The sequence below is a fragment of the Haliotis rubra genome, unplaced genomic scaffold (assembly GCF_003918875.1).
Source record: "Haliotis rubra isolate DU_JTF1 unplaced genomic scaffold, ASM391887v1 Scf18, whole genome shotgun sequence".
Lineage (NCBI taxonomy): Eukaryota > Metazoa > Mollusca > Gastropoda > Lepetellida > Haliotidae > Haliotis > Haliotis rubra.
Genome location: NW_025765780.1, coordinates 3,688,785 through 3,715,721, shown reverse-complemented (window position 1 = coordinate 3,715,721; position 26,937 = coordinate 3,688,785). Strand labels below are relative to the sequence as shown.

Genomic DNA, 26,937 nt, shown 5'->3' with positions numbered 1-26,937 from the left:
GCATTTGACTCCGTAGACTGGAACTTCATTGAAGAGGTTTTTGCGTTTTTTAATTTTGGGGAATCTATAAGAAAATGGATCAAGACATTATATTGTAATATAAGTTCATCAGTATTAGTAAATGGCTTTGGTTCTGACTTCTTTAATATAACTAGAGGCTGTAGACAAGGAGATCCTTGAAATCATTAATTCTGCCAACAATGAACCACTTATTTTCCGCCCTACCCAATTCATCAAATGACATTATTAATGACCTAGAAAAACTATGTTTCTCCTTTGTATGGTATAAAAAACTTGATAAGATTAAACATGATATCATAAAACAAAATTTGAGGATGGCGGTTTAAGAATGCCCGATACAAAACAGACTATCAATGCTAAAAAAATTGCATGGCTTAAAAGAATATGTTTAAAAGACTCTAAATTGACTGCCATCTTTTCCTATAATGTTTCACAAAACATACCAGATATCCTGCTGAAGGGGGAAACATTTATAAAACAAAGTGTTATAAATAAAAAAACAAACTGTTTTTGGAAAGACGCACTTTTAGCATGGGGTTTCTATACGTCATTGAAAAATTAAAAAGTTGTTCAGGGTGCCGTTGTACAAAACAACCTTAGAGCTATGGCTACCTTAAGTCTATGTTAAAGTATGGGAGTTACAGTCACCTTAGCGCTAAGATCGCTTTGTACAACGGCACCCTGGGCAATGATATTTGATCGCAATGTTTATGGCACAATGAACAAATTCTCTTGGATAAAAAAACATTCGTGTACCAACACTATGCTAAAATAGGCATAACATATGTAAATGACTTGATAGATACTGATGGAACAATCTATACATATCAAAAGTTTTACGAGCAAACTAGAAAATACTTAAAAGACGAACTTCTTAGAATATGCAAGCCTAGTAAGAGCAGTCAAACAATATAAAACATACAACATATCATTTGGAGAAACACTTGAATTAACATTTATTCCTTATTACATACAAGACATCTTTAAAACTAAGAATGGCTGTAGGACATATTATGATATACTTATTCCAATTTCAGACTCTGCTATGTATACCTATAAAAAGAAATGGGAAGATGAACTTGAAACAGATATAAGTGAAAAAGAATGGAAATGCTATCAAAAGATTATATTTCGAGCTCACACAAACTCACACTTTAGATGGTTCCAATATTCTCTAGTGCATAGAATCTTGTCAATAAACCTACTCTTGTTTAAGATGGGGTATGTGGAGAGTAAGTTATGCTCATTTTGTAAAAATGCACCAGAAAGCGGAATTCATCTCTTTTACGACTGTCCAAAATCTAAAAACATATGGAATCAATTTTCCAATTGGATAAGAACAAAAACAGATATCACATTCAATATTGATAAGAATCATATTAGGATTCTCTGATAAAAGGAACGATGTCCTTAATCTCCTGATGACAGCTGTCAAATTTACTCTTTTTAAAATACGAATATATACTTGTACATCAAGATTCGATACGATCAGAAATGAAATAAGTAAAGTTTACAATATCGAGAGAACACATGCCATCTCTTCTTGTAATTTTACCAAATTGAGTATTTCTTGTTGACTGCTACACAGTTCAGGCTTGTGTGGAACTGGAGCATTGTCATGATTTGGGACATGAACATTATTTGTTTCTTCACTGAACTGACACTTGGCACTGAACCAAACGTTTAGTGAAGTAGCTGGAGTGCACCAGACTGGGGGATATGCAAAGAGGTTATGAATATTGCACAATTAGCACATGCTTATAACATGTTGCATCACCAGCTGTATTTATCCATAGTCACTGAAGCTCACCTTTCCACATTAAATTCAAATAATCTTATATGTTGGAACTTAACAGAAATACTGATACAAAAGTTTACACTAAATATTTCCCTTCTGTTAGAGAACTAGTGGATAGTTATTTAGATGACAACATACAAAGAAACAGAGATGGACCAAATAATTGAAATTGTCAAGAATTTAAAGCGCAAGTTTACAATTTGATAACCTCAGTTTTGAAGTGTACTCTGAAAAAATCACATCCCAGTGAAATGGGTAAAAATCAAATTTGTTGGCAAAAAAGGAAAATATATTTTTCCAAGAATCTCCCAAAGCAAAAGGCCCTAGTGTTTCTTCAAGTCTAATCAGTTTTCCAATAAGCAAGCCATTATAATTTGAACTGCGCATTTGACACTGAAACAGAAGGGATTCCAAACTCTGTGCTGTGCTCTGTTACTATTCCATGGAGCCACCCAACCTAGAAGATCCGGGTTAGTATTGATCCTCAGCTTACTTGGTTGGCACATGTCAAAGCATGCCAATTGTTTAGATTAATGCTCATGCTGTTGATCACTGGATTATCTGGTCCAGACTCAATTAATATTGCTGAGTGAGGTGTTAAACAACCAACAACAACATTAACAACAGACCAAGGCCATCAACAACCATTCGCCAATCCCATCGAGGTGCTTTAGAGATTGCTGAATCATATAGAGGTGTTTATAAAATGAGAGAAATATTATAACGAAATATGAGAGTTTGGACACAAAGACAACATTGTGATAAGTACTCAAACAAAGGAGTACTGTATTGATCCTGTACAACTTTTCATTTCATTAAACCTGTTTGCAAAGTATAGATAAAGCAGTGCAATATTTGCGATATTACACCTTTAATATTTAGAAAATGTATTAATAAATTTACTTTGAATGTAGAGCTAGGCCAACTATAGATTTAACCATGACACTTTGAAAGGAATATGCTAAACATTCAGACCACATTATGTATATATTCATTTTTCCATGCTGTGGTCCTTCCACTCTCTTATTCCATTTATATTACGTTTTCTGGGCATTGTTTTCCGTGCATACCTTGAATAGTATTGTAACTGCAAAAATGAACTTTTTATACTTAGAACCACATATAACATACTGAATACTAACAATGACAGGGTAATCAAACTGTCTAAATGTCAGATCATGAATTCAAGATCATCTAGACTGTCATCCAGACAGACTAACTAATGCATAATGCTTTATAAGAACTTATACATGCATTAACAAGAGCTATGAACATTATTATATGAACAGGTAGCATCAAGGTGTCAGTCAGTATTCAATTGTTAAATGCCTGCCTCACTTAGCAATATTCCAGCTATGTAGTAATACTACCGGTAATAATAATTAATCAATTTATATTGCGTTAAATCCACACTGACAGCATTCTCATAGCACAGGATTATTATTACCCTGGATAACCCAAGCTGCCTGTGATGCGCTAGGTTAATAGTCACATGACTTATCCCACCGGGTACCCATTTTCTGCTGGGTGAAATGAGGCAATTTTGAACAAACTCATTTTTAGGTGAGACCACATGTATCACATGTGCTTCAGACTGAAGACATAGCTGCCAAACAGTCATCCATCCAAGGACTCTCCGCTATCATATCAACGTTGCTTAACTTCAACTGATTTGTGACCTGAGCACTATGCACAGGGCCACACACCACCAGGCACCTATATGACAGGGGACTGGAAATAATCAAGTCTGGACCTTGAATATAACAACTCATTTTAGAAAGTGTCAAATGTAACAAATGTTTAAATTCTAGTACTTTTGGAAGTCCAATCCGAGATGTGAACCCAGACCCTTAGCATCCTGTTCATTAAGTCTGGACCAGTCAATCCAGTGATAGACATGATGATTGCCTGTTAACACAATATGGATACAATGTCATGTATTCAACATATTCACTAAGCCAGACCACGTTGTTCCATCAAGTCGTCCCTGCGACAAGCACATATTGCTGATGATGATTTGGAGATAATATGTGCACTTAATACTGACATGATTGTAGGACAACCTGATTGGTGCTCAAGTGTTGCATATTTTATATTTACCACATGTATGAAATTCAAACTTTGAAATTTTCCAGTGGTGGAGGTGGTGAATGCTTCAAACATTAAAAAATATGACCATAAATGAAAGCAAAGATGTTCATCCTTCAGGTATCAGGACCCACAATCAGCTAAATCTCTGTCTGACCACATGATCACAGTAATCACAGGTTGTGTGCACCAGTTCAAACCCTCAATAGAAAAGGATCTTTCAATACTCCTTTGGTAATAAAATACAGATTGGATAGGTGTGCAGATGAATGGTGAGGTGTGCAGATGAATGGTGGAGTGCAGATGAATGGTGAGGTGTGCAGATGAATGGTGAGGAGTGCAGATGAATGGTGAGGAGTGCAGATGAATGGTGAGGTGTGCAGATGAATGGTGAGGAGTGCAGATGAATGGTGAGGTGTGCAGATGAATGGTGAGGAGTGCAGATGAATGGTGAGGTGTGCAGATGAATGGTGAGGAGTGCAGATGAATGGTGAGGAGTGCAGATGAATGGTGAGGAGTGCAGATGAATGGTGAGGTGTGCAGATGAATGGTGAGGAGTGCAGATGAATGGTGAGGTGTGCAGATGAATGGTGAGGTGTGCAGATGAATGGTGAGGAGTGCAGATGAATGGTGAGGTGTGCAGATGAATGGTGGGGTGTGCAGATGAATGGTGAGGTGTGCAGATGAATGGTGAGGAGTGCAGATGAATGGTGAGGTGTGCAGATGAATGGTGAGGTGTGCAGATAAATGGTGAGGAGTACAAATGAATGGCCAGGTGTGTATGGTCAGGTGTACAAATGAATGGTCAGGTGTGTATGGTCAGGTGTACAAATGAATGGTCTGGTGTACAAATGAATGGTCAGGTGTTTATTGTCAGGTGTACAAATGAATGGTCAGGTGTGTATTGTCAGGTGTACAAATGAATGGTCTTGTGTGTATTGTCAGGTGTGTATTGTCAGGTGTACAAATGAATGGTCAGGTGTTTATTGTCAGGTGTACAAATGAATGGTAAGGTGTCTATTGTCAGGTGTACAAATGAATGGTCAGGTGTGTATTGTCAGGTGTACAAATGAATGGTCAGGTGTGCAGATAAATGGTGAGGAGTGCAGATGAATGGTGAGGAGTGCAGATGAATGGTCAGGTGTGTATGGTCAGGTGTACAAATGAATGGTCAGGTGTGTATGGCCAGGTGTGTATGGCCAGGTGTGTATTGTCAGGTGTACAAATGAATGGTCAGGTGTGTATGGCCAGGTGTGTATGGCCAGGTGTGTATTGTCAGGTGTACAAATGAATGGTCAGGTGTGTATGGCCAGGTGTGTATGGCCAGGTGTGTATTGTCAGGTGTACAAATGAATGGTCAGGTGTGTATGGCCAGGTGTGTATGGCCAGGTGTGTATTGTCAGGTGTACAAATGAATGGTCAGGTGTACAAATGAATGGTCAGGTGTTTATTGTCAGGTGTACAAATGAATGGTCAGGTGTGTATGGTCAGGTGTACAAATGAATGGTCAGGTGTACAAATGAATGGTCAGGTGTGTATTGTCAGTAGTGCAGATGAATTGTCAGGTGTACAAATGAATGGTCAGGTGTGTATTGTCAGGTGTGCAGATGAATTGTCAGGTGTACAAATGAATGGTCATGTGTATATTGTCAGGTGTGCAGATGAATTGTCAGGTGTGCAAATGAATGGTCTGGTGTACAAATGAATGGTCAGGTGTACAAATGAATGGTCAAGTGTGTATGGTCAGGTGTGCAGATGAATGGTCAGGTGTACAAATGAATGGTCAGGTGTGCTCTATGGGATAGAAGTGTACCCCAAAGAATATTTTTCAATGAAAGAGAAAATGCACAAAAGTACACTGACCTCTGGCATTCTGTAGGAAATGTCACTACAAAACTATTTGAGCCCTGCCATTATGTCAACCATGCAATTAGCCAAATATGTTTGACAAACCAGGAGCTCTTGAGCTCCAAGAGACAACTGTGTAAGCAAACCACAGTGTCTTTGACCAGGTGACACAAACTAAAACAAGATATCCTGTCACTTGTCATTCCATATTATCAGTATCAGAAATACACCAACAACAATATGCTATTATATTTTACATTTTAATATATAAAACTTCTTTGGCTATATACACTTTAAAATGGTACATACACATGTATTCTTCAAGTCAGTGACTGACTTCATCCCTCTCCAGTTGTACAAATTATGTTCTCAAAGACAGCACTCCTCGTCTGTTCTTTGTAAGAGATCTGGCTAGCTATTCTCGAAACGTTCGTAGCCCTACGAAACTCTTAAGCCCATTCTTAACACATTGGCTACGATCAAAGTTAAAGGTCACATGCAACGTAAAACACAACTTTGCAGATTCTGATGCCTTTCGGTATGGACTTACCAAAACAAATCATCAAAAATGCAAATTCAACTTATAAAGTTGAAAAATAACGCGATGAAAAAACCCGCGCGAAATCGGAGTTCAAACGATTCACTAATTTCCCCCCAGAGCTTGGGGGAATTTAAGTGGTTTCAGCAGCTGTGCTGGGCTGCGCTCATAGCACATGCGCAGTGAAATAGGCTCGCGCAGCTTGGAAACGGGTTGTCCGGTGAATACTCGGTGAAGGCTTTGGTGTGAGCTATTTTTCTAATGTTTTGTTGCTATTTCACAGGCGCAAGCTTTTTATATGTTATGACTGTAGATTACCGATTTAACTGTTTATATAATTTCATTTGTCTATTTCACCACACGTTCTTCTAACCGAGTCACTTTCTCAGTTCGATACTTAAAAGCAATGTCATTATTTAGCGTTGACAGAATTTCTAACTGTGATATAGATATGTCGTCGTCACAGACAAAACTCAATGTCTGTTTTATCGACACCTATGTGTCTGCCTACCTGTCTGCTAATGACAATATTCAATACACAACTTCGATCACTGACCACATGCAATTTGAACTTAACACCTATCAGGCTTTACACCATAAACAAAACGCATTGAATTATGGCCCGAGTTCGGTCTCTGTCACATTATGTAATTAAACAGACAGGCAGGTGTGATACTAGTACACATGACATGTTATGATGTCTGTTGATTGCAAAATGTTATACACAAAAAATGAGCATGTATTTACAAAACCCAACATCTCTATATATATACACACACACACAATGAGCCGTGAGGGCATCGGCAAATGAACCAGCCATTACACTTGAGTGCACACCCACCCGCTCTGACTGGGTTCGGTATCCGGGCTGCTTCGTTTCTTGGGAAGTAAACCCAAGTACAAAATATTGCACTTTTGATTTGTGGTTGTACGCTTATAATTTTGTTTATATGTTTTTTCATAACCAGCAATGCATATTATATGTCATGAATAAGTGATAATTGTGTTTTAATTATTTTTTGGTTGCATGTGACCTTTAAGGATTCTTATGGCTATGAACATTTCGGGGGCGGTGGGGTAGCCTAATGGTTAAAGCATTGGTTCGTCACGCCGAAGACCTGGGTTCGAATCCCCACATGGGTACTATGTGTGAAGCCCATTTCTGGTGTCCCCCACCGTGATGTTGCTGGAATATTGCTAAAAGCGGCGTAAAACCAAACTCAGTCAGTCAGTCAGTACGAACGTTTCGAGAATAAGGGTTTTGGAGTAGGTTATGATGGAAGGGAGATAACTCTGCAAAGTTTTCTGTCTACTTCAAACTCGGCTCATGTATAACCAAATGGCAAACTTAACTATGGGAGGTAACTCTTCCTGGATAACATTTCATGTGTACTGCTCATACCTTGAACTGTCTGAATACTGACCACTTCCATCTTGGATGTAGCGCCCATGGAGAACTGTATTCAATTACATTTGCCCCTTTTTTCAAATAAAATGACTTTTTTAAAAAACAAACACAAAAAACCCATTAAACATGAATCAAACAGTTGGCTAAAAGTTAACTTCACAGATGTATCAGCAAGTTGGTACCAGGACATTCACACTCAAAGTAACATCATTAGGAATATAATTGCTGTTTACACTCATGGACTTGTTTAGGTTTTTCATTGCTGTTTACACTCTTGGGGTTTAGGTTTTTCATAATTCACTTGTGTGATAACCCGACGACCTGCTTTGGGTTTCCCACCTTCCTTCCTTCCCGGCTTCTCTACGTCCACTAGGGCTGTTTGTTCCTTCTTTCCTTCAGAGTTGACCACAGTAACAGCATCGGACAGAGACACACACTTTTCTCCAGGCAGTTTTACTGATGAGCACTTCTTTTCGGGGTGATCATCATCATGTGACATCACATTCTCTCTGTGACTGTTTACCAGTACACTTGTGTTCCCAGACCTTTTCAAGAGGGAGGAAGCGTCCAGACCTTCAATGCCGTGACTTTCACGGATTTTCATTTTCTCCTCTTCTGTCTCGTCCTCAGAGTTGTTCAATGGAATCTTCTCCTTTTTGAAAACCATTCCATGTTTCTTCTTCTGTATCTTCTCTGCAAGGAAATCCACATTAAGAAATAGAGAGAGTGAGTGAATGAGCAGGTGGGATTTAGCAATATCACGGCAGGGGACACCAGAATTGGGCTTCACACATTGTACCCATTAAGAAACAGAAACACATACTGATCAGTTAGACTAGCTTGTGAGCAGGGAATGTCAAAATGGTCCAAATCAAAGTGACAGGGTGCCCTAGTTACCTGACACTATTTCACAACACAGATTACTGGTCCTCCTTACAGGAATACCAACCAAACATTGTAATTCTCATTACCGTTTACAAGGGCAATAAGACCAGTGTGCGAAATAGCCTCTGGCCCCCTAGACCTTGGCTAGTAAAAATCCAGTCGGGCCAGTAAATCTCCACAGTCCCTGGCCTGACTGGCTAGTGAATTTGCATAGGGTCAGTTTGTAAATATATTACTCTCTCCTACTTGTTAAGTTATAACACACTTTTAAATCATGCAAGATTATGGACTGATAAACAATTTTCCTCATATTAGCAGCTTAATGATGAAACCCGTGTCTACATTCAACTTTCAGACTAGTGAATTATTTTGTGGGCTAGTAACTTTCAGGCATAACAGTCCTGACTGGCTAGCAAAATTTTAAAACTATTTTGCACACTGAATAAGAATGCTACGAAACTTTCGTTTCTTTGTCCAGGGCACGATTTAAGAGGTGTTAACCTACTTGCACCAGGTGCAACCTAAGATAAAAACCTACTTGCATCAGACAAATTCCAATTGCACTGCTTTTATTGCAATATGTAATGAAAGAATATGCTATTGAATTATTTAGATGTTTTCAATCTCATCATAATGCAACTAATCCCCGGTTTTTTTTTTTACCATTCCTCTTTAAATTTGCAAGTCTTCATTTTTTTAGCAGTGTGTTTGTCTCAAATTTACGTTTCAATTCATCATATGTAATTATATCACCTGGCCTCGATATGCCACATGCATCAGCAATGTCGTGTTGGTATTGGCATGTTTCTCAGTTACCGTGTTACCACTTTTGTCAGTCACTTCACTTGATTTCTTCAGGAAAAATGTTTTAATACTTGCCTTTTGCTATCCATTTTATAGGTTATTTTCATTCACGGTATGGATAATTAAAATTGACAGGAGGCTCAGCGTTTCACACAGCCATGTGCAATAAATCTGTCAGCTATCACTTTAAATGATGATGTACTGTGCGAAAACATCAGAGGTTTCAGTGCACATAAATATATTTCTGTAACATAGTACCCATGAAACCATAGCAACACAGCCACACAGCTGATCCCTGTTTACAAGAGCTGTTATAGTCAAGAGGTGTCCGAAAATATCAATGTTTAGGTGTCATGGCTATTCAACATTTAGGAGAAAAAGAAGCCGTCACAATTATGCTTATGATGTTAGATTTATCAATGTATTTCTCAAAATTGACTTGCACCTGGTTTAGGTTAGACTAATAACTAGGTTGCACTTTGTAATATTGGGATGTACCAGTGCAAGTATCGAAGCACTAAATCGAGCCCTGTTTGTGTTGCACTGTTCTGATGAGGTTGTGTTACGTCCAGTACCCTAGACAAACACTTAGTCCCTGAATATATATCCTTTACGTAGTAACAAATAAACCCATTTAAATTGAAAAGGAGCCCCAACGAGATGGAAAATTTAGAACCTGAGGAAATCTAGACTTGCTTCACTTCGATCTTTAGCATTGCCGGGAAGGCTATGAAGTAGGGAATAGAATGAGGTTCAGGGACTGGGAGACAGACTACCAGTACCCATGATTATGTACAGAGAGATTTCTTTAATGTATTCTTAATATCAACTCACATTGGAATTTTAAAATTAAAAGGTTTCCAGACATGCTGGATTGTGGGTTCATGATTTCTGGTACCCTAGAAAAGTAATGTCCATTGGTCAGATAGCTTTTATGAATGTTGATTATAAGGTTCGATGACTTATACAAATAACGAATTGTAAATCAATGTAACGTACTGTGAGCCTTGTATGGCGATACAATATAAGTTGTTCACTGGTCACGAGGGGGGCATTGGTTGATGGACCCTCGATGTTTGTTTATGTTCCCTGAGCCCGAAGGGCGAGGGGAACATAAACAAACATCGAGGGTACATCAACCCATGGGCCCCGAGGGACCAGTGAACAACGTAATTATCTTACCGAACACCCTTAATGTTAATTTTGAATTGTTTGAAGCACGGGTACAAATCTTTTCGTAGCCATCGCTAGATTTTGCTGACAAGAAAAACAGATTTAGAGTTATCTCCCTTCCACCGATTTGCATTCGCGAAACATCAGTAATTTCCGTACATCATATGTAATTCAATGTTATTCGAGAGAAAGAATTACTACCACGAAGTACAGAATGAGTTGCCATTGACAGCAGGGTACATTGAAATGTTACTCGCTTGTAAGTGGGGTACATTGAAAATAATAGAAGAGCACTCAGCCAATCAGAAAGCGACATTTATGTGTGAGGTAAGATAATGCTGTATGGCTGTATCTTGGCACCATTAATGGACACATGTTCATAATGGAGTCTAAACATGTGGCTGAAGACCAAAACTGTCCCATTAATACCTTTGCAGTATTTGATACTATTGTTATTATTGATAACATTATTTCAAGCAAGACTGTTTGGTATGTATTCAGTTGTGCAAAATTTGTAACCATTGTTCTAAGTTTCATAGAGTGTATGTGAAGCTGACCTTAATCCAGGGACCATATTCACATCAGCTATTTGTCAGCACCAGGAAGGTGGGGTAGCCTAGTGGTTAAAGTGTTCGCTGTCATGCTGAAGACTTGGGTTCGATTCCCCACATGGGTACAATGTGTGAAGCCAATTTCTGGTGTATATTGGGAATAATTCAAGAGTACAACCACCATTACATGTTTGACATGAATCGTGCTCTTTGGTTATCAGTAAAGGCAAAACCTTCAGATTCTCAACAGAAGTCTCCTTCACTGTCAGCAAACCATAGTCAGTTGTGCAGCAAATAGTGTCTGTTTTCCCAAGCCCCGTGTGCATGAGCATGGTCAGTAAATCTCCTCCTTTCCACCAACAGCTTTTCAGATTCAGTCAAATGAGGTGAAGATTTTGTGGCCTGACGACTGCCAAAATACAGGATTTATGACAGTTCAGCAACTGATATTGTGTTCTTAGAATTATTCCTAGTAATAAAGCTGAGATGAAATAAAGGAAGGACATTGCCAGGAACTATTGACCAGGATACTGATACTGACCAGGGTCATATTTCAGGAGCAGTTCTTCGTTCTGGAGGTACAGTTTGACATTCTGTTTGTGTACTTTGGCTTTTTCCTCCTCTGCAGTAAAGATCTCCCTCTTCTGCTGTAACACCTCATGCTTGGAGTCCAGGTACATCATGTTGGTCACGCGTAGCTCCGTTCCCACCTCATCCAGCTTCTTTCTGAAACAGACAGCCTCTAGAGGTGAGTGTACAGGGTTGTACAGGGTTGTACAGGGTTGTATTAGGTCAATACTGACATAGAGCTCCTAAATGAAACAGATACAAGGGGGGCAGTGTACAGGGTTTTACATGGTTGTACATGGTTTTACCGGGTTGTAGTTAGGCACTGAACAGTATTTCAGTTATGAACTGGCATGTCAGCTTGATGCGAGAGGGAAGGTTTGAGTGAGTGAGTGTAGTTTTACACAGCACTCAGCAATATTCCAGCTATATGAAGGTGGTCTGTAAGTAATTGAATTTGGAACAGACAATCCAGTGATCAACAGCTTGAGCATTGATTTATGCAATTGGGATTAAATGGCATATGTCAACCAGCGTATCTGACCACCTGATCCCCTTAGTTGCCTCTTAGCATGTGTTGCTGAAGATCATTAAACCGTAATCTTCACGGGTTAGGGAAGCCTGAAGTGAGGCAGGTCACCATTTGGTGACACCCACAAGCATGTGTTGCTGAAGATCATTAACCTGTAATGTTCACGGGTTAGGGAAGCCTGAAGTGATGCAGGTCACCATTAAGTGACACCCACAAGCATGGGCTCAGTGCTGACAAACCTAGAGAAATCATCAGGACAAACCAGGATTCGAACCCACTATGACAGGTTTCTGGCATGCCAAAGGGACACGACTCTCCACAGCACATTGCAGCGTCTAACGCAACTGGTCCTCTTGTGCCTGTACTGATACATGAAGACTGAGTGAGTGAGTGCTTACTCTTTGTCCTTGATCATGTTGAGGAGAAACTGCACATAGTCCTCCCTGTCGCCATGCCCAAAACACTTGTGGAACTCTGCCATGTGGTCCACCTTGCCGTCCTGGAACACAGACACAAGAAACTGGTCAGCACTGCTGGACATAGATCAACTCATGTGAGCACTGGTCAGTGCTTATCGACACTGGACTACACAGGTCAGTACTGGTCGACACTGGTCTACACAGGTCAGTGCTTTTCGACACTGGTCTTCATAGGTCAGCACTGGGCCATTAGGGCCTTCAGCATGCTGTTGCAGAGTATTTATTCAGACAATTTAAGGATAGTACTTAAATCAACTCAATTAGTCTGAACATACTGAAGGCAATAACTTTTGAACTGTTTAACGCAGTTCCTGAATTATCAATGTTTGGGGGCTTCTAGCATTGTTACAGCAAAAGCAAGTATCCCTTCTGCTCTAGGCTGGTTTCAGGAACATAATCTCAGGAAAATGGGACAAAGTCTCATGTAAAAAACATTACCCTTGTTTTCTCCAACTCCTCTACTTTTTTGGTGAGATTCTTTATCTGTGAGTTTGCATCAGACAACTGTGACAGGAGATCGTTGACTGCCTCCCTGTCTGACTGGTTCCCGCTCACCTGCAGCGCCATCTGCATCTGCATCTGTACACAACACAGACATCACCATCTGTACACAACACAGACATCACCATCTGTACACAACACAGACATCACCATCTGTACACAACACAGACATCATTTCACAACACAGACATAATCCTCACCATATGTACACCACACAGCGTCACCTTGAAGACAGACTATACAACAAATGTTTACAACATTTTACATTGTTTCAGCAGACTAGCCCCAGCCTTTGGGATGGCTGATAAAACTACTGGTGTTACAGCTCTTTACATATTCTAGCTGAGCAGCCATGGACTTGATCTGGAGTTGTCTACCTTCAGCTTGTGGTGCTGCTGTTTCCATATGCCACATTTCTCCTTCAGCATTTCAATCTGTATGTTTTGTGAGATCAGTTTCTTCTCTGCAGCGACACGACGGTCTTCAACCTGCACAACAAAATCAAAACATTATCCATCTCTCTTCCAAGTTACACCCAAACATTCCTTGGACATGAAGTTATTTGCAAAGCCCATTGTGAGGCTCTCAAGACTTGTGATCAGCTGAGCTGTTCATCCAAATATCAGCAGGTACACTGACAACTATCAACACCAGCTGAGCTGTAGGTACACTGACAACTATCAACACCAGCTGAGCTGTAGGTACACTGACAACTATCAACACCAGCTGAGCTGTAGGTACACTGGCAACTATCAACACCAGCTGAGCTGTAGGTACACTGGCAACTATCAACACCAGCTGAGCTGTAGGTACACTGACAACTATCAACACCAGCTGAGCTGTAGGTACACTGGCAACTATCAACACCAGCTGAAGGAGGGGCACAGTGGGACAGCCGACTAGTTAGGAATCCATTTGTCACATCGAAGACTTGGGTTCACATCCCCAGATGGGTAGAGTGTGTGAAGCCCATTTCTGGTGTTCCCTACCAAGATGCTGCTGGAATATTGCTAAAAGCATTGTAAAACCACTCACTCACTGTAAGGTGTTTCCCTTGGGTACAGAAAGTAAGATGAAAGACATGGGCTTCTAAAACTTTAATAAATACTGTAAGTAGGACTAATCTAATTAGTTATAATTTATGAAATTATGAACTATGTGACGCCTTGCTAAGTATTTATATCAGTTAAAAGTCCTGACTACTTCAAACCAGCTGTCACATTGACATTTTATCATTCTATGACCGATGACTGATGGCTACCTGAAACTAGAATTTATCTGCAAATGTTCAGAAGCTGAGCAATGTCTGCAGCAAATGTCAGCAAAAATTCCCAGTCTGGAATTTTCCTAATTCATGTACATACTTATGTGGATTAATGTGGAAGTTGCGATGGCTGAGTGGGTTAGACAGCTGACAATGTGTGCTGGAGACTAGGTGCCTGACTCTGAGGGTGTAGGTTTAGTAGGGCGGATAACAGACCAAAATAGGCTGAATCGTTCACTTTGTGATACAAGCACCAAAATTGGCATGATCGCTCACCATGGGCTCCCTGTTCAGAAAATAACATTGGCCAATCAAAAATCCAAGATGGACACCATTTTTCAAGATGGCCGCCACTGGTTATACAAAAATATAATCTTTCTTTTTTGACTATCATTTTTGGCGGATGTTTTTCATCCAGATGTCTAATTCCACTTTAGTTTAGCTTGCAGAACCTTATTTTAATGAAAAATGACAAATAATAAATTATATGGGTGGTTTTATCTGAATATGGTAAGATCAAATTACGATTTTTTTGATTTTCTTCGTAATTCTTGTCTATATTAAATGTTTGTGGTCCCTAAAGTTTTAGATGTTAAAGGACCAAAACTGGTACGTTTACTCAACAAAGATTCATCTTAAAGAAAACAGCATTGGCCACTCAACAATCTAATATGGTCGCCATTTTTCAAGATGGCTGCCACTGATCATACAAACTTTTTGGTTTCCTTGAGATTTTCTTTGCAGGCTTTCATCACTCTGATATTTATACCTAAATGGGTTTTAAAGACACATACTTTAAGGAAATTGGTGAAAATATTGCAGTACTATAATAATTATTCAAACATGAAAACATTGGAATGCGGGATGCGACTCAACCCAACAAAAGTACAAGAATCTGTACTTGACTGAGAAAGTGTAATCCCAAACATAACATTTATTACATTATTAATTAATGCTGTTATAACTGTTGTGTGTTTGTAGAGCCATTTCAGTTTACTGATAGCAGGATCAATATCATAGAGACTCATTGTACATTAACGCATGAATGCAGTGTGAGCATGCAGTGTTAAAATACCTCTGCATTTGGGAACATTTGGAACCAAATAACAACCTACACCAATTTGCCTGCCAAAGGCACTTACTATAAAATTGTAGATAAGTACCTTCAATGGCCTACATCACAAAAGTAAACCTTCATGAAACAAAATCAGCACAAATTCCGCAGATCTGAGGAACACTCTCAGCATACCACTTAATTATTTTTTGTTGAGTTCATTTTAACCATCACCCTAATTTTTTCATAAACCAAGTCTTAAAACTACTAATGATTTGATTCATAATTGATGATAGGATATTTATAAAGCCCACATATCCACGCAAACTAGTACATGCTCAAGGCGATCAAGTTTTCCCTTGATCAATGGATGTCTTTTGTCCTGGCATTCTTTATAGAGTTCGAACTTTAAGGTCAACACTTTGCTTCTGCATCATGTTGACAGATTGAAAAGGTTATATATTCCTGGTATTGCGCAATCTGTTCGTCAACATGCACACTTGTAACCTGAGCCAATAGTTTTTCAATCAGCTCATTGTTATACTGCATCACAATAACTGGGACAGAAATATTCTGTGTCTTCAATGGACTGACTGACTGAGTTTGGTTTTACGCAGCTTTTAGCAATGTCTTCAATGGAGAGCAAGATCACCTGTACTTTAAACTATCTATTGAATTTGTTACCGAACATACAACATGGGTTTCTTTGTTTAAAGACACTATTTCACAACACACTTCTCTAAAAATACATAATGCATTTCTCTGAATAATACTTTCAACCCTCAGGGTAGTTACGATATAATTTATTAAAAAAAAAAAAAAAAAAAGCATTTGGATTACAATATTAAATTAAAAAGTTTGAATGAATTAAAGCAACGTTGCAATAAATCGACTCTCGAGCCCTCTACTGGCCAAACATTATTTCAAGTGAACCCAATAGAGTTATGTCCCTTGGAGTGCTGTTTACGAATGTCATATAACTCCTTTGGAGATGGAATTCAGTCCTAGACAACAAACATAAAGCAATTTTGATTGAAACCAGTCCAGAAATACCAACAACACCTCATGCAACAGTTTTCGATGTACAGAGCAGTTGTTTACATTCCATATATGGCAAGTGTTCTGTTTGAAAGCTGTTCACCTCGAAGTTTCAATTATTGTTTTCAGACAAGTTGTAAGGGATTATAAGTCATTTATTGCATCAATAAGCCAAAAAAGTGTCGAAAATGTGTGAAATTGTTCCTTTATAGTATGACCAGAAATTATTGAGAATTTTAGGAATATGTTAATTGGATTTCTAGTATAAACAACCTTGACCAGCTATCAAGTGCTTGGTTTCATTCAAGAGAGACAACTCTGTTAATCCTTTTTCATTAGTTTGTGAAGAAGTTATCCCCTTTTGTTTACTTGCTAGCAGACGACATTTTCAGTGATCCTCAGTATGGATGATTTAGAGAAGAGGAAGTTGATTTTAGAGTATTATAACAAGGACATCAGATCAGCTAAAGTGATTTCAAGTAGAACAGGCATCCCTTTGTCCACTGTTTATCGTGTTTTGAAAAATATTGCAAATAGATATGACTGTCGGTGACAAACGAAGGAGTTTAGAAAACTAAAGGCTGGATATGACTGATAGAGGAACTGTGGCTGTCTGTAAGGAGACAATTAGAACTGAGCTGCATGCAATGAGTTGGCAGAAAAGTCGAGGAATTCCATCACCGATCATGAAACCTGAACAAAAGGAGCGAAGGTTGAACTGGTGCTTACAGCATAGACATTTTAACTGGGACAATGTGATTTTCTCAGATGAAAGTTCTGTGTGGCTGTTTCCTAATACACTGAAATTCTGGACCAAACAAACTGAAAAACCTTTGTATCAGCACCCAAAGTACAGTCCGAAATTTAACGTGTGGGGTGGCATATCTGTGTTAGGGGCAACGCCCCTCTGTGTATTTGAAGGGAAAATGAACAGTGACCGGAACACAGATATTCTCAAGGGACATTTACTTCCATCTGCTCACGTGTTCTATGGAAACTTTTGGATTTTCCAGCAGGACAACGACCAAAAACATCGTCCAAAATATGACATTATTAGATTGGCCAAGCTATAGCCCTTACCTAAATCCAATAGAAAATGTTTGGGGACTTATGAAGGAAAGTGTCAATAAGAAAAAACTGACAAATATTGCTGAAATGAAAGAAGAGGTGGTCCGATATTGGGACAGCATGGACCACGACTTTCTAACTTCTTTGATCAGTAGTATGCCCCGCCGCATTGAAGCCTGCATTGCTGCCCATGGTGACTTGACAAAATATTAACTGTTCACCTGTCTTTGAATCTGGAGTTATGTTCTGCTAATATTCACATTAAATACGTGAGTAATGAGTGAAATTTTTAAATCTTAAATTCTCAATAATTTCTGGTTGTACTGTAACACCACATTCAGCAGTATTCTAGCCATATGACAGCAGTGTGTAATAACTGATACATATTGACTATGTCTATGTAATAACTGATACATATTGACTATGTCTATGTAATAACTGATACATATTGACTATGTCTATGTAATAACTGATACATAGTGACTATGTCTATGTAATAACTGATACATATTGACTATGTCTATGTAATAACTGATACATATTGACTATGTCTATGTAATAACTTTGTTAATAAGGGAACACTTCGTGTTGACAATTTTTGACAATTTGGGCTTTGATTCATATGTACTATGTCAGTTATGTCTGTACTCAATTTTTGCCCTTCCAATTTGTTCAAATAAGCACCAGCTCAAATATTTTGCTTTGCCACACTCAGCCATATGGCAGTGGTTGGTAAATAATCCAGGAGCATTGATTTACACAATTGGGAAAGGACGACATGTGTCATCCAAGTCAGGGAGCCTGACCACCTGATCCTGTTAGTTGCCTCTTATGACAAGCCCGGGTTGCTGAAGATCACTTTTAACCTAGATATTCACTGTGAGGAGCTGAAATAAGCAGAATTAGCAGTAACATTGTACTGGGTGACATGACATAGGCTGTTTTCCTTGGGTATCGTCTGCAGCAAGTTCATTAGAAATTAGGGTGTGAGGATGGTTTTAGCCAGTTTTAGCGATATTTATGCAATATCACGGCTGGCTTCACACATTGCACCCATGTGGGGAATCGAACCCGGGTCTTCGGCGGGTTCGAACGCTTTAAGCACAAGGCTACCCAAATGCCCCTAATTTAGTCATGATATTCCAACAAGATAGGGAAAGATGTATGTGTATTCAAACCTGTTTGACTTGAAATCAGCAACTGTAATGTCGTAACCTAAAACAACATGAATAATGTGTCACCTTGTTCCCACAAAGTATCACATGAAATCTATTTCTTAAATGGCTGGTCCCATATACCTCGGAGAAGAGAGAGTTTCCTTTGGAGTCATGGCTGTTGGCCTCCATCCTCAGCGCTTCCAGTTGGGCTTTTAAGTCCAGAATCTCAACATGGTATCTCTGCAAAACAGAAATTAAACAGCAAAACCTTCAGTGCTACCTCTGATCTGCCTTGACTTGAATCATGCACTTGATCTGTTTGTTGTTTAACGTAGTGCTAAACAATATATTAAAGCTCTATGATGGCAGTTTGTACATAATCGAGTTTGGACAAGACAGTTCTGTGATTGACATGAGTAGCATCAATCTGTGCAGCTGGGACATGATGACATGTGTCAACCAAGTCAGCGAGCATATTCACGTAAGTCACTTCTTAAGACAAGCATTGGCTGCTTAAGACCTGGATCTTCACGGGTCAACTGAATGATACAACATTGATGACATACAAGCGTACGGTTTGGGGGTCAGTGTGATCCCCATGTTGTGACATACAAGCATACGGTTTGGGGGTCAGTGTGATCTCCATGTTGTGACATACAAGCATACGGTTTGGGGGTCAGTGTGATCCTCATGTTGTGACATACAAGCGTACGGATTAGGGGTCAGTGTGATCCTCATGTTGTGACATACAAGCGTACGGTTTGGGGGTCAGTGTGATCCTCATGTTGTGACATACAAGCGTACGGTTTGGGGTCAGTGTGATCCTCTCATGTTGTGACATACAAGCATACGGATTAGGGGTCAGTGTGATCCTCATGTTGTGACATACAAGCATACGGTTTGGGGGTCAGTGTGATCCTCATGTTGTGACATACAAGCGTACGGATTAGGGGTCAGTGTGATCCTCATGTTGTGACATACAAGCATACGGTTTGGGGGTCAGTGTGATCCTCATGTGACATACAAGCGTACGGTTTGGGGGTCAGTGTGATCCTCATGTTGTGACATACAAGCGTACGGTTTGGGGGTCAGTGTGATCCTCATGTTGTGACATACAAGCGTACGGTTTGGGGGTCAGTGTGATCCTCATGTTGTGACATACAAGCGTACGGTTTGGGGGTCAGTGTGATCCTCATGTTGTGACATACAAGCGTCTGCGGTTTGGGGTCAGTGTGATCCTCATGTTGTGACATACAAGCATACGGATTAGGGGTCAGTGTGATCCTCATGTTGTGACATACAAGCATACGGTTTGGGGGTCAGCGTGATCCTCATGTTGTGACATACAAGCGTACGGATTAGGGGTCAGTGTGATCCTCATGTTGTGACATACAAGCATACGGTTTGGGGGTCAGTGTGATCCTCATGTGACATACAAGCGTACGGATTAGGGGTCAGTGTGATCCTCATTTTGTGACATACAAGCGTACGGTTTGGGGGTCAGTGTGATCCTCATGTTGTGACATACAAGCATATGGTTTGGGGGTCAGTGTGATCCTCATGTTGTGACATACAAGCGTACGGATTAGGGGTCAGTGTGATCCTCATGTTGTGACATATACAATGCGGTTTGGGGTCAGTGTGATCCTCATGTTGTGACATACAAGCGTACGGTTTGGGGGTCAGTGTGATCCTCATGTTGTGACATACAAGCATACGGATTAGGGGTCAGTGTGATCCTCATGTTGTGACATACAAGTATACGGTTTGGGGGTCAGTGTGATCCTCATGTTGTGACATACAAGCGTACGGATTAGGGGTCAGTGTGATCCTCATGTTGTGACATACAAAGCGTGCGATTTGGGGTCAGTGTGATCCTCATGTTGTGACATACAAGCATCACGGTTTGGGGGTCAGTGTGATCCTCATGTTGTGACATACAAAGCGATGCGGATTAGGGGTCAGTGTGATCCTCATGTTGTGACATACAAGCGTACGGTTTGGGGGTCAGTGTGATCCTCATGTTGTGACATACAAGCGTACGGTTTAGGGGTCAGTGTGATCCTCATGTTGTGACATACAAGCGTACGGATTAGGGGTCAGTGTGATCCTCATGTTGTGACATACAAGCGTACGGATTAGGGGTCAGTGTGATCCTCATGTCGTGACATACAAGCATATGGTTTGGGGGTCAGTGTGATCCTCATGTTGTGACATAAAAGGGGCAGGAATCAACCTCCAATATTTATCAATGGAAATAAACCCTGTGAAGATCCAGGTTGGAATTGGTCTCCAGCAACCCATGCTTGTTGTACGAGCCGACTAACAGGATCGGGTGGTCAGGCTTGCTGACTTGTTGACACATGTCATCTTATCCCAGTTGTGAAGATTGATGCTCATGCTGTTGATGAGTGGATTGCCAGACTTGATTATTTACAGACCGCCGCCGTATAGCTGGAATATTGCTGAGTGCGGCGTAAAACAAGAAACCACCGCCAACAACAACAATCAATGGACATTGCTTACAAACATTAGATATATTGAAAAGTGACGAGGACAGAGGAAGAATTGTATGGCGTGAGAGAGAGACAGGTGGAACAGAATCCATGGCGAAGATGTAATAAGGGTAGGGTATTTGAAGGAATTATAGGGGATAAGCTTCAGAGTTTTGTTTACCAATTAGTTACCTTGGAACTTCTTATTAAGTCTGAAGGTGTGAACCCAGCCTGCCCCCACCATCCCTCTACCGCACTCCCTTGAGGTACCTTTCAAGTTAACCAACCCCCTTCCGATACCTTACAAGTTAACTCACTCATACAATACCTTACAAGTTAACTCACCCCATCCAGATACCTTACAAGTTAACTCACCCAATTCAGACACCTTTCAAGTTAACTCACCCATTACAATATCTTACAAGTTGACTCACCCATTCAGATACCTTCCAAGTTAACTCGCCCAGTACAATACATTACAAGTAAACTCACTCCCTTCAGATACCTTACAAGTTAACTCACCCCCTTCCGATAGCTTATATAATTACAAGTTAACTCACCCCCTTCCGATACCTTACAAGTTAACTCACCCCCTTCCGATACCTTACAAGTTAACTCACCCATTCAGATACCTTACAAGTTAACTCACCCCCTTCCGACACCTTACACGTTAACTCACCCATTCAGATACCTTACAAGTTAACTCACCCATTCAGATACCTTACAAGTTAATTCACCCATTCAGATACCTTACAGGTTAACTCACCCCCTTCCGACACCTTACACGTTAACTCACTCCCTGAAGCTACCTTACAAGTTAACTCACCCCCTTCCGATACCTTACAAGTTAACTCACCCATTCAGATACCTTACAAGTTAATTCACCCATTCAGATACCTTACAAGGTAACTCACCCATTCAGACACCTTACAAGTTAACTCACCCCTTCCGATACCTTACAAGTTAACTCACCCATTCAGATACCTTACAAGTTAACTCACCCATTCAGACACCTTACAAGTTAACTCACCCCTATCAGACACCTTACAAGGTAACTCACCCATTCAGATACCTTACAAGTTAACTCACCCCTTCCGATACCTTAGAAGTTAACTCACCCATTCAGACACCTTACAAGTTAACTCACCCCTTCCGATACCTTAGAAGTTAACTCACCCATTCAGATACCTTACAAGTTAATTCACCCATTCAGATACCTTACAAGTTAACTCACCCATTCAGACACCTTACAAGTTAACTCACCCCTTCCGATACCTTAGAAGTTAACTCACCCATTCAGATACCTTAGAAGTTAACTCACCCATTCAGACACCTTACAAGGTAACTCACCCATTCAGACACCTTACAAGTTAACTCACCCCTTCCGATACCTTACAAGTTAACTCACCCATTCAGATACCTTACAGGTTAACTCACCCATTCAGACACCTTACAAGGTAACTCACCCATTCAGACACCTTACAAGTTAACTCACCCCTTCCGATACCTTAGAAGTTAACTCACCCATTCAGATACCTTAGAAGTTAACTCACCCATTCAGACACCTTACAAGGTAACTCACCCATTCAGACACCTTACAAGTTAACTCACCCCTTCCGATACCTTACAAGTTAACTCACCCATTCAGATACCTTACAAGTTAACTCACCCCCCTTGAGGTACCTTACAAGTTAACTCACCCCCTTGAGGTACCTTACAAGTTAACTCACCCATTCAGATACCTTACAAGTTAACTCACCCCCCTTGAGGTACCTTACAAGTTAACTCACCCCCTTGAAGTACCTTACAAGTTAACTCACCCCCTTGAGGTACCTTACAAGTTAATTCACCCCCTTGAGGTACCTTACAAGTTAACTTACTTCCTTGAGGTACCTTACAAGTAAAGTGACTCCCTTGAGGTACCTTACAAGTAAACTGACTCCCTAGAGGTACCTTACAACTCACCCCGACTATCACATGCACATCAGTTTTTACAATTCTCAATGTCAGAGAGAACAGAGAATATCTTTGTTATCATTATTATTTGCATTTTTGACATTCATATATCAGTTTAGTTTTCGAGCTATATTGATCTGTTAACAGGTTACTCATGTTTCTGTCTTCACAACTGCCTTGAGTTTATCAGCCAATAACATCTTGCCTTTTATCACAATTTTAGAGGTATTTACATGATGTTGTTTTTTCATGCTGATGTACACAAAGTTATCAGGACTATGCAGAACAGACGCATAAACAATCCCCTGACCTGCACAAGACCTCTCACAGCAATACCCAGTATCCTGGCTCTAGAACTGAAGCACAAGAAACAGGCTACAGTGAAGCTGACACAAGATGGAGTCTGATGGTTAGCTGTTCACTGCTCACTCAGAGAGCTGCCCTCACCAGTGGTATTTGTGTATTCATTCATTGCTTTGTTAGTTTCTTGTTCACTCAGCAATATTCCAGCTATATGGAGGCAGTCTGGACCAGACAATCCAGTGATCGAGGTACACTACTGGGATACGATGACACATGTCAACCAAGTCAGCGAGCCTGACCACCAATCCTGTTTGTCGACTCTTAAAACAAGCTAGCACGCACGCACGCGCACACACACACACACAATGAACATGTGTCAATGGACACGCATTAACAAGCTACATGAATAAAAAAAATAAAATTTGAGATAAAATATCACTATACAAAATCTATTTGAATTCATATTACACCTGTTCTGCTAGGCACTGTTTTATATGCAGGAGTTAAGACTACAGTGTGTATTGTCTTGTAAGCCGAAAGTAGCAGCCAGCTGTGCTCACATTCCCCCCTCGTCAACCAGGCATTCCGTTAAAACATTGACCATAAATAACTTCAACAAATTTGATGCAATGATGGGAAAAATCATAAGTTAAAATCATATTTTTCAGGAATAACGTATTCAAATATTGTTAATTTAATTTAAATTTCAATAAAGATATAAGAAATTCCAACACTTAGAGAAATTCTAACACTGAATCCAGCAGTCCCATCTGTGCTGGAGGACACAGTTGACACCAGCTTACCTCCTGGTTGTTGCAGTAGGAAGTCACTTGACACTGCAGATCCTCTATTTCCTCGTCCTTGCTGCGTAGATGAGACCGGAGTAACTCCACCTTCTCCTTCAAATGTCCCAGTTCCGATTCCATCTCAATCATCTGTGTCTTCAAGGCTGTCTAACAAACACAAATACAAAGAGCTTCATTCAGCACTGAGAATGAGCATGCTTCCAGTTGGTTGTATCCCATAACCCCTACATGCCACTGCCCCTACAGCCCAGTACCCCTACAATTAGTTAAAACAACACACGGCATTTACCTGTCTGGCATAATGAACTGACCCAAAGAGAGATTAGTGCATAGAGTATACAGATGAGATCAAAGGAGGGATTAAACTGTTTTTTAGTGTTTTGTGCCATGGAAATTTGGGATTAGCTAAAAGTTGTTTTAGTTTCATGATGAAAGATAAACCTCTAGTGAGTAGAACAATTTTACAAATTGGATAATGTGTAGGTTGTTAAATGTTGAAATTAAGTTGTTTTAGTGCCATGATAAAAGATACACAGTATTATTGAGAAGTGGAGGGAAATGAGAAGGTGAGACGAGAAAGTAAATTGAGATAGTTCGGTATAGTATATAGCTGTTGACAACAAACTAACATGGCATCAACATGGCTGGTCTGCGTAATGTTGAGTTTGTTATGTCACGGAGAGGTAGCCCCCAAGTCCTATTTGACGGTTATCTTCACACTAAGAATGTCGAGAGACAGTCTTGTGTACACTGGAAGTGTGTTTAGTCAACATGCAGAGGAAGAGTCACAACTGTTGGCAATGTTGTAAGGAATACGACAGTACATAATCACCCACCAGAGGATAGTCAGAAGGTCCGGTTTGTCAGCAACCTGAGGAAGAGAGCCAGGGAGGAGTCAACACAGATGCGCACCATCTACAACGACGAGCTCACCAACCTGACCAATGATGAGACACGCACGATGCCATCCTTTTCCATCCATGTGCAGCGCCCTGTACCGCCACCACCAGAAGACGATTCCTGTTTTACCACAGACGAGATCAGAAGTCAACCTTCAAGATCCCTGGGCGATGATGACAAGATCCTGGCATTTGGCACCCAAGAGAGTATTCAGGCCTTGCAGTCAGCCGAGAACATCTACATGGATGGAACATTCACTGCCTGCCCTGCACTATGGAATCAAGTCTACATCATACATGCCAGACGTGGGACCACCACATATCCCCTCATCTTCACCTTACTTCCCGACCGCTAGGGCGACGACCTACTCCAGACTCTTCAGACTCCTCAAGGATGAAGTTCAGCGGAGACTCAACAGGCCGCTTGTCCCATCCTGTATCCAGACAGACTTCGAGTTAGCAGCAATCCATGCCTTAGAGACTAAATTTCCAACTGCTGTCGTGAAGGGTTGTTTTTTCCATTTCTGTCAAGCCATTTGGAGGAAGGTTCAGGATCTTGGACTGGCTGTTGCCTACAAAGAAAACCCCGAAGTCACCAAGTGGATCAGGAGAGCAGCTGGGCTACCTCTACTCCCTCAAGACACGGTCCAGGACACGTGGGTAGAAGTCATGGACGACACTCCAGACGTCCCAAGAGCAGTCGACTTCAACGATTACATCGTGACAACCTGGGTCGACGACACAGCCAGATTTCTACTTCCCCTGTGGAACCACAACCTGACAACTGGGCCGAGGACAAACAACAATCTAGAAGGTTTTCACAACCGACTGAACCGTGAAATTCCACACAGGCATCCGAACATATACAGATTTGTAGAAGTCATTAGGAGAATTGAACATGCTGAGAGGGTGAAGATTTCACAAATAGACTTTGGTGCTGCGACAAGCGACAAGAAGCAGAAGGCGAGTCTTCAGGGAGATTGACAATCGCCTGTGTAGACTCAAGGAGCAGCTTGAGCTTGGACAGAAATCACCTCTTCAGTTCTTGGACGCCGTCGGCTATCTGCTTAAGCTGGGATAGATTGAAACACTGAATGTTCATAGACTGAAACTCTTGACACAAATGACTATGTTAACATTGAATGTTAACAATTAATTGTTAATGTCCATCAAAGAATCATGATGACGAATTATTGTTAATTCTTATTAAAATCTTGATGATGACAAATGATGATCACTTTTCATTAAAATCATTCTCTCAACCTTTTAGTTGTGTGTTGTTATGTCTCTTAAGTGGATTAGTCCATTGTGTGGAATAGGTAACAGGCAGTGGATTAACAGTGCAACAGACCGTAAACTATGTTGTTATAAGCTGTAGGGGTAGTGGCATGTAGGGGTAATGAGGGGTTACCTTCCAGTTAAACCCCTTTATATATAATGATGTAATGTTTCGGAAAAAATTGATATTTTATACTTATCTTGACTCATGTCACTTAAGTGGAAACTTGAATCCCTTTCAGTTCCCTGAAGCGAACATACAATCACTCACCCTGGAGTTGCCTCCCTTGCCTTTCCCGCCAAAAGCACCCACATGACTGTGAGGCATGCAGTCCTCACTCTCTCCGTTTATCTGCCCACACTAAGGCTTGCAGGGAAACCTGTAGTGTTGAGAGGGGACGGTTGGGAGGGCTTCAAGTCATGAGT

General features: G+C 40.5%; 1 protein-coding gene across 2 annotated transcripts in view; it reads right to left on the bottom strand.

The window, feature by feature from the left end:
- Positions 1-7,504: 7,504 nt before the first annotated feature.
- Positions 7,505-26,937, bottom strand: part of LOC124273380 (protein Spindly-B-like) — a 53,849-nt gene continuing 34,416 nt past the window's right edge. For both annotated transcript variants that reach the window (XM_046708648.1, XM_046708647.1), the window contains exons 5-11: positions 24,332-24,481; positions 18,916-19,014; positions 13,571-13,681; positions 13,131-13,271; positions 12,612-12,712; positions 11,656-11,840; positions 7,505-8,394 (exon numbers count right to left, since the gene is read on the bottom strand). In XM_046708648.1, coding sequence (XP_046564604.1) covers positions 7,958-8,394; positions 11,656-11,840; positions 12,612-12,712; positions 13,131-13,271; positions 13,571-13,681; positions 18,916-19,014; positions 24,332-24,481 — 1,224 coding nt within the window. In that variant the 3' untranslated portion in view covers positions 7,505-7,957. The remainder of the gene's footprint in view (positions 8,395-11,655; positions 11,841-12,611; positions 12,713-13,130; positions 13,272-13,570; positions 13,682-18,915; positions 19,015-24,331; positions 24,482-26,937) is intronic.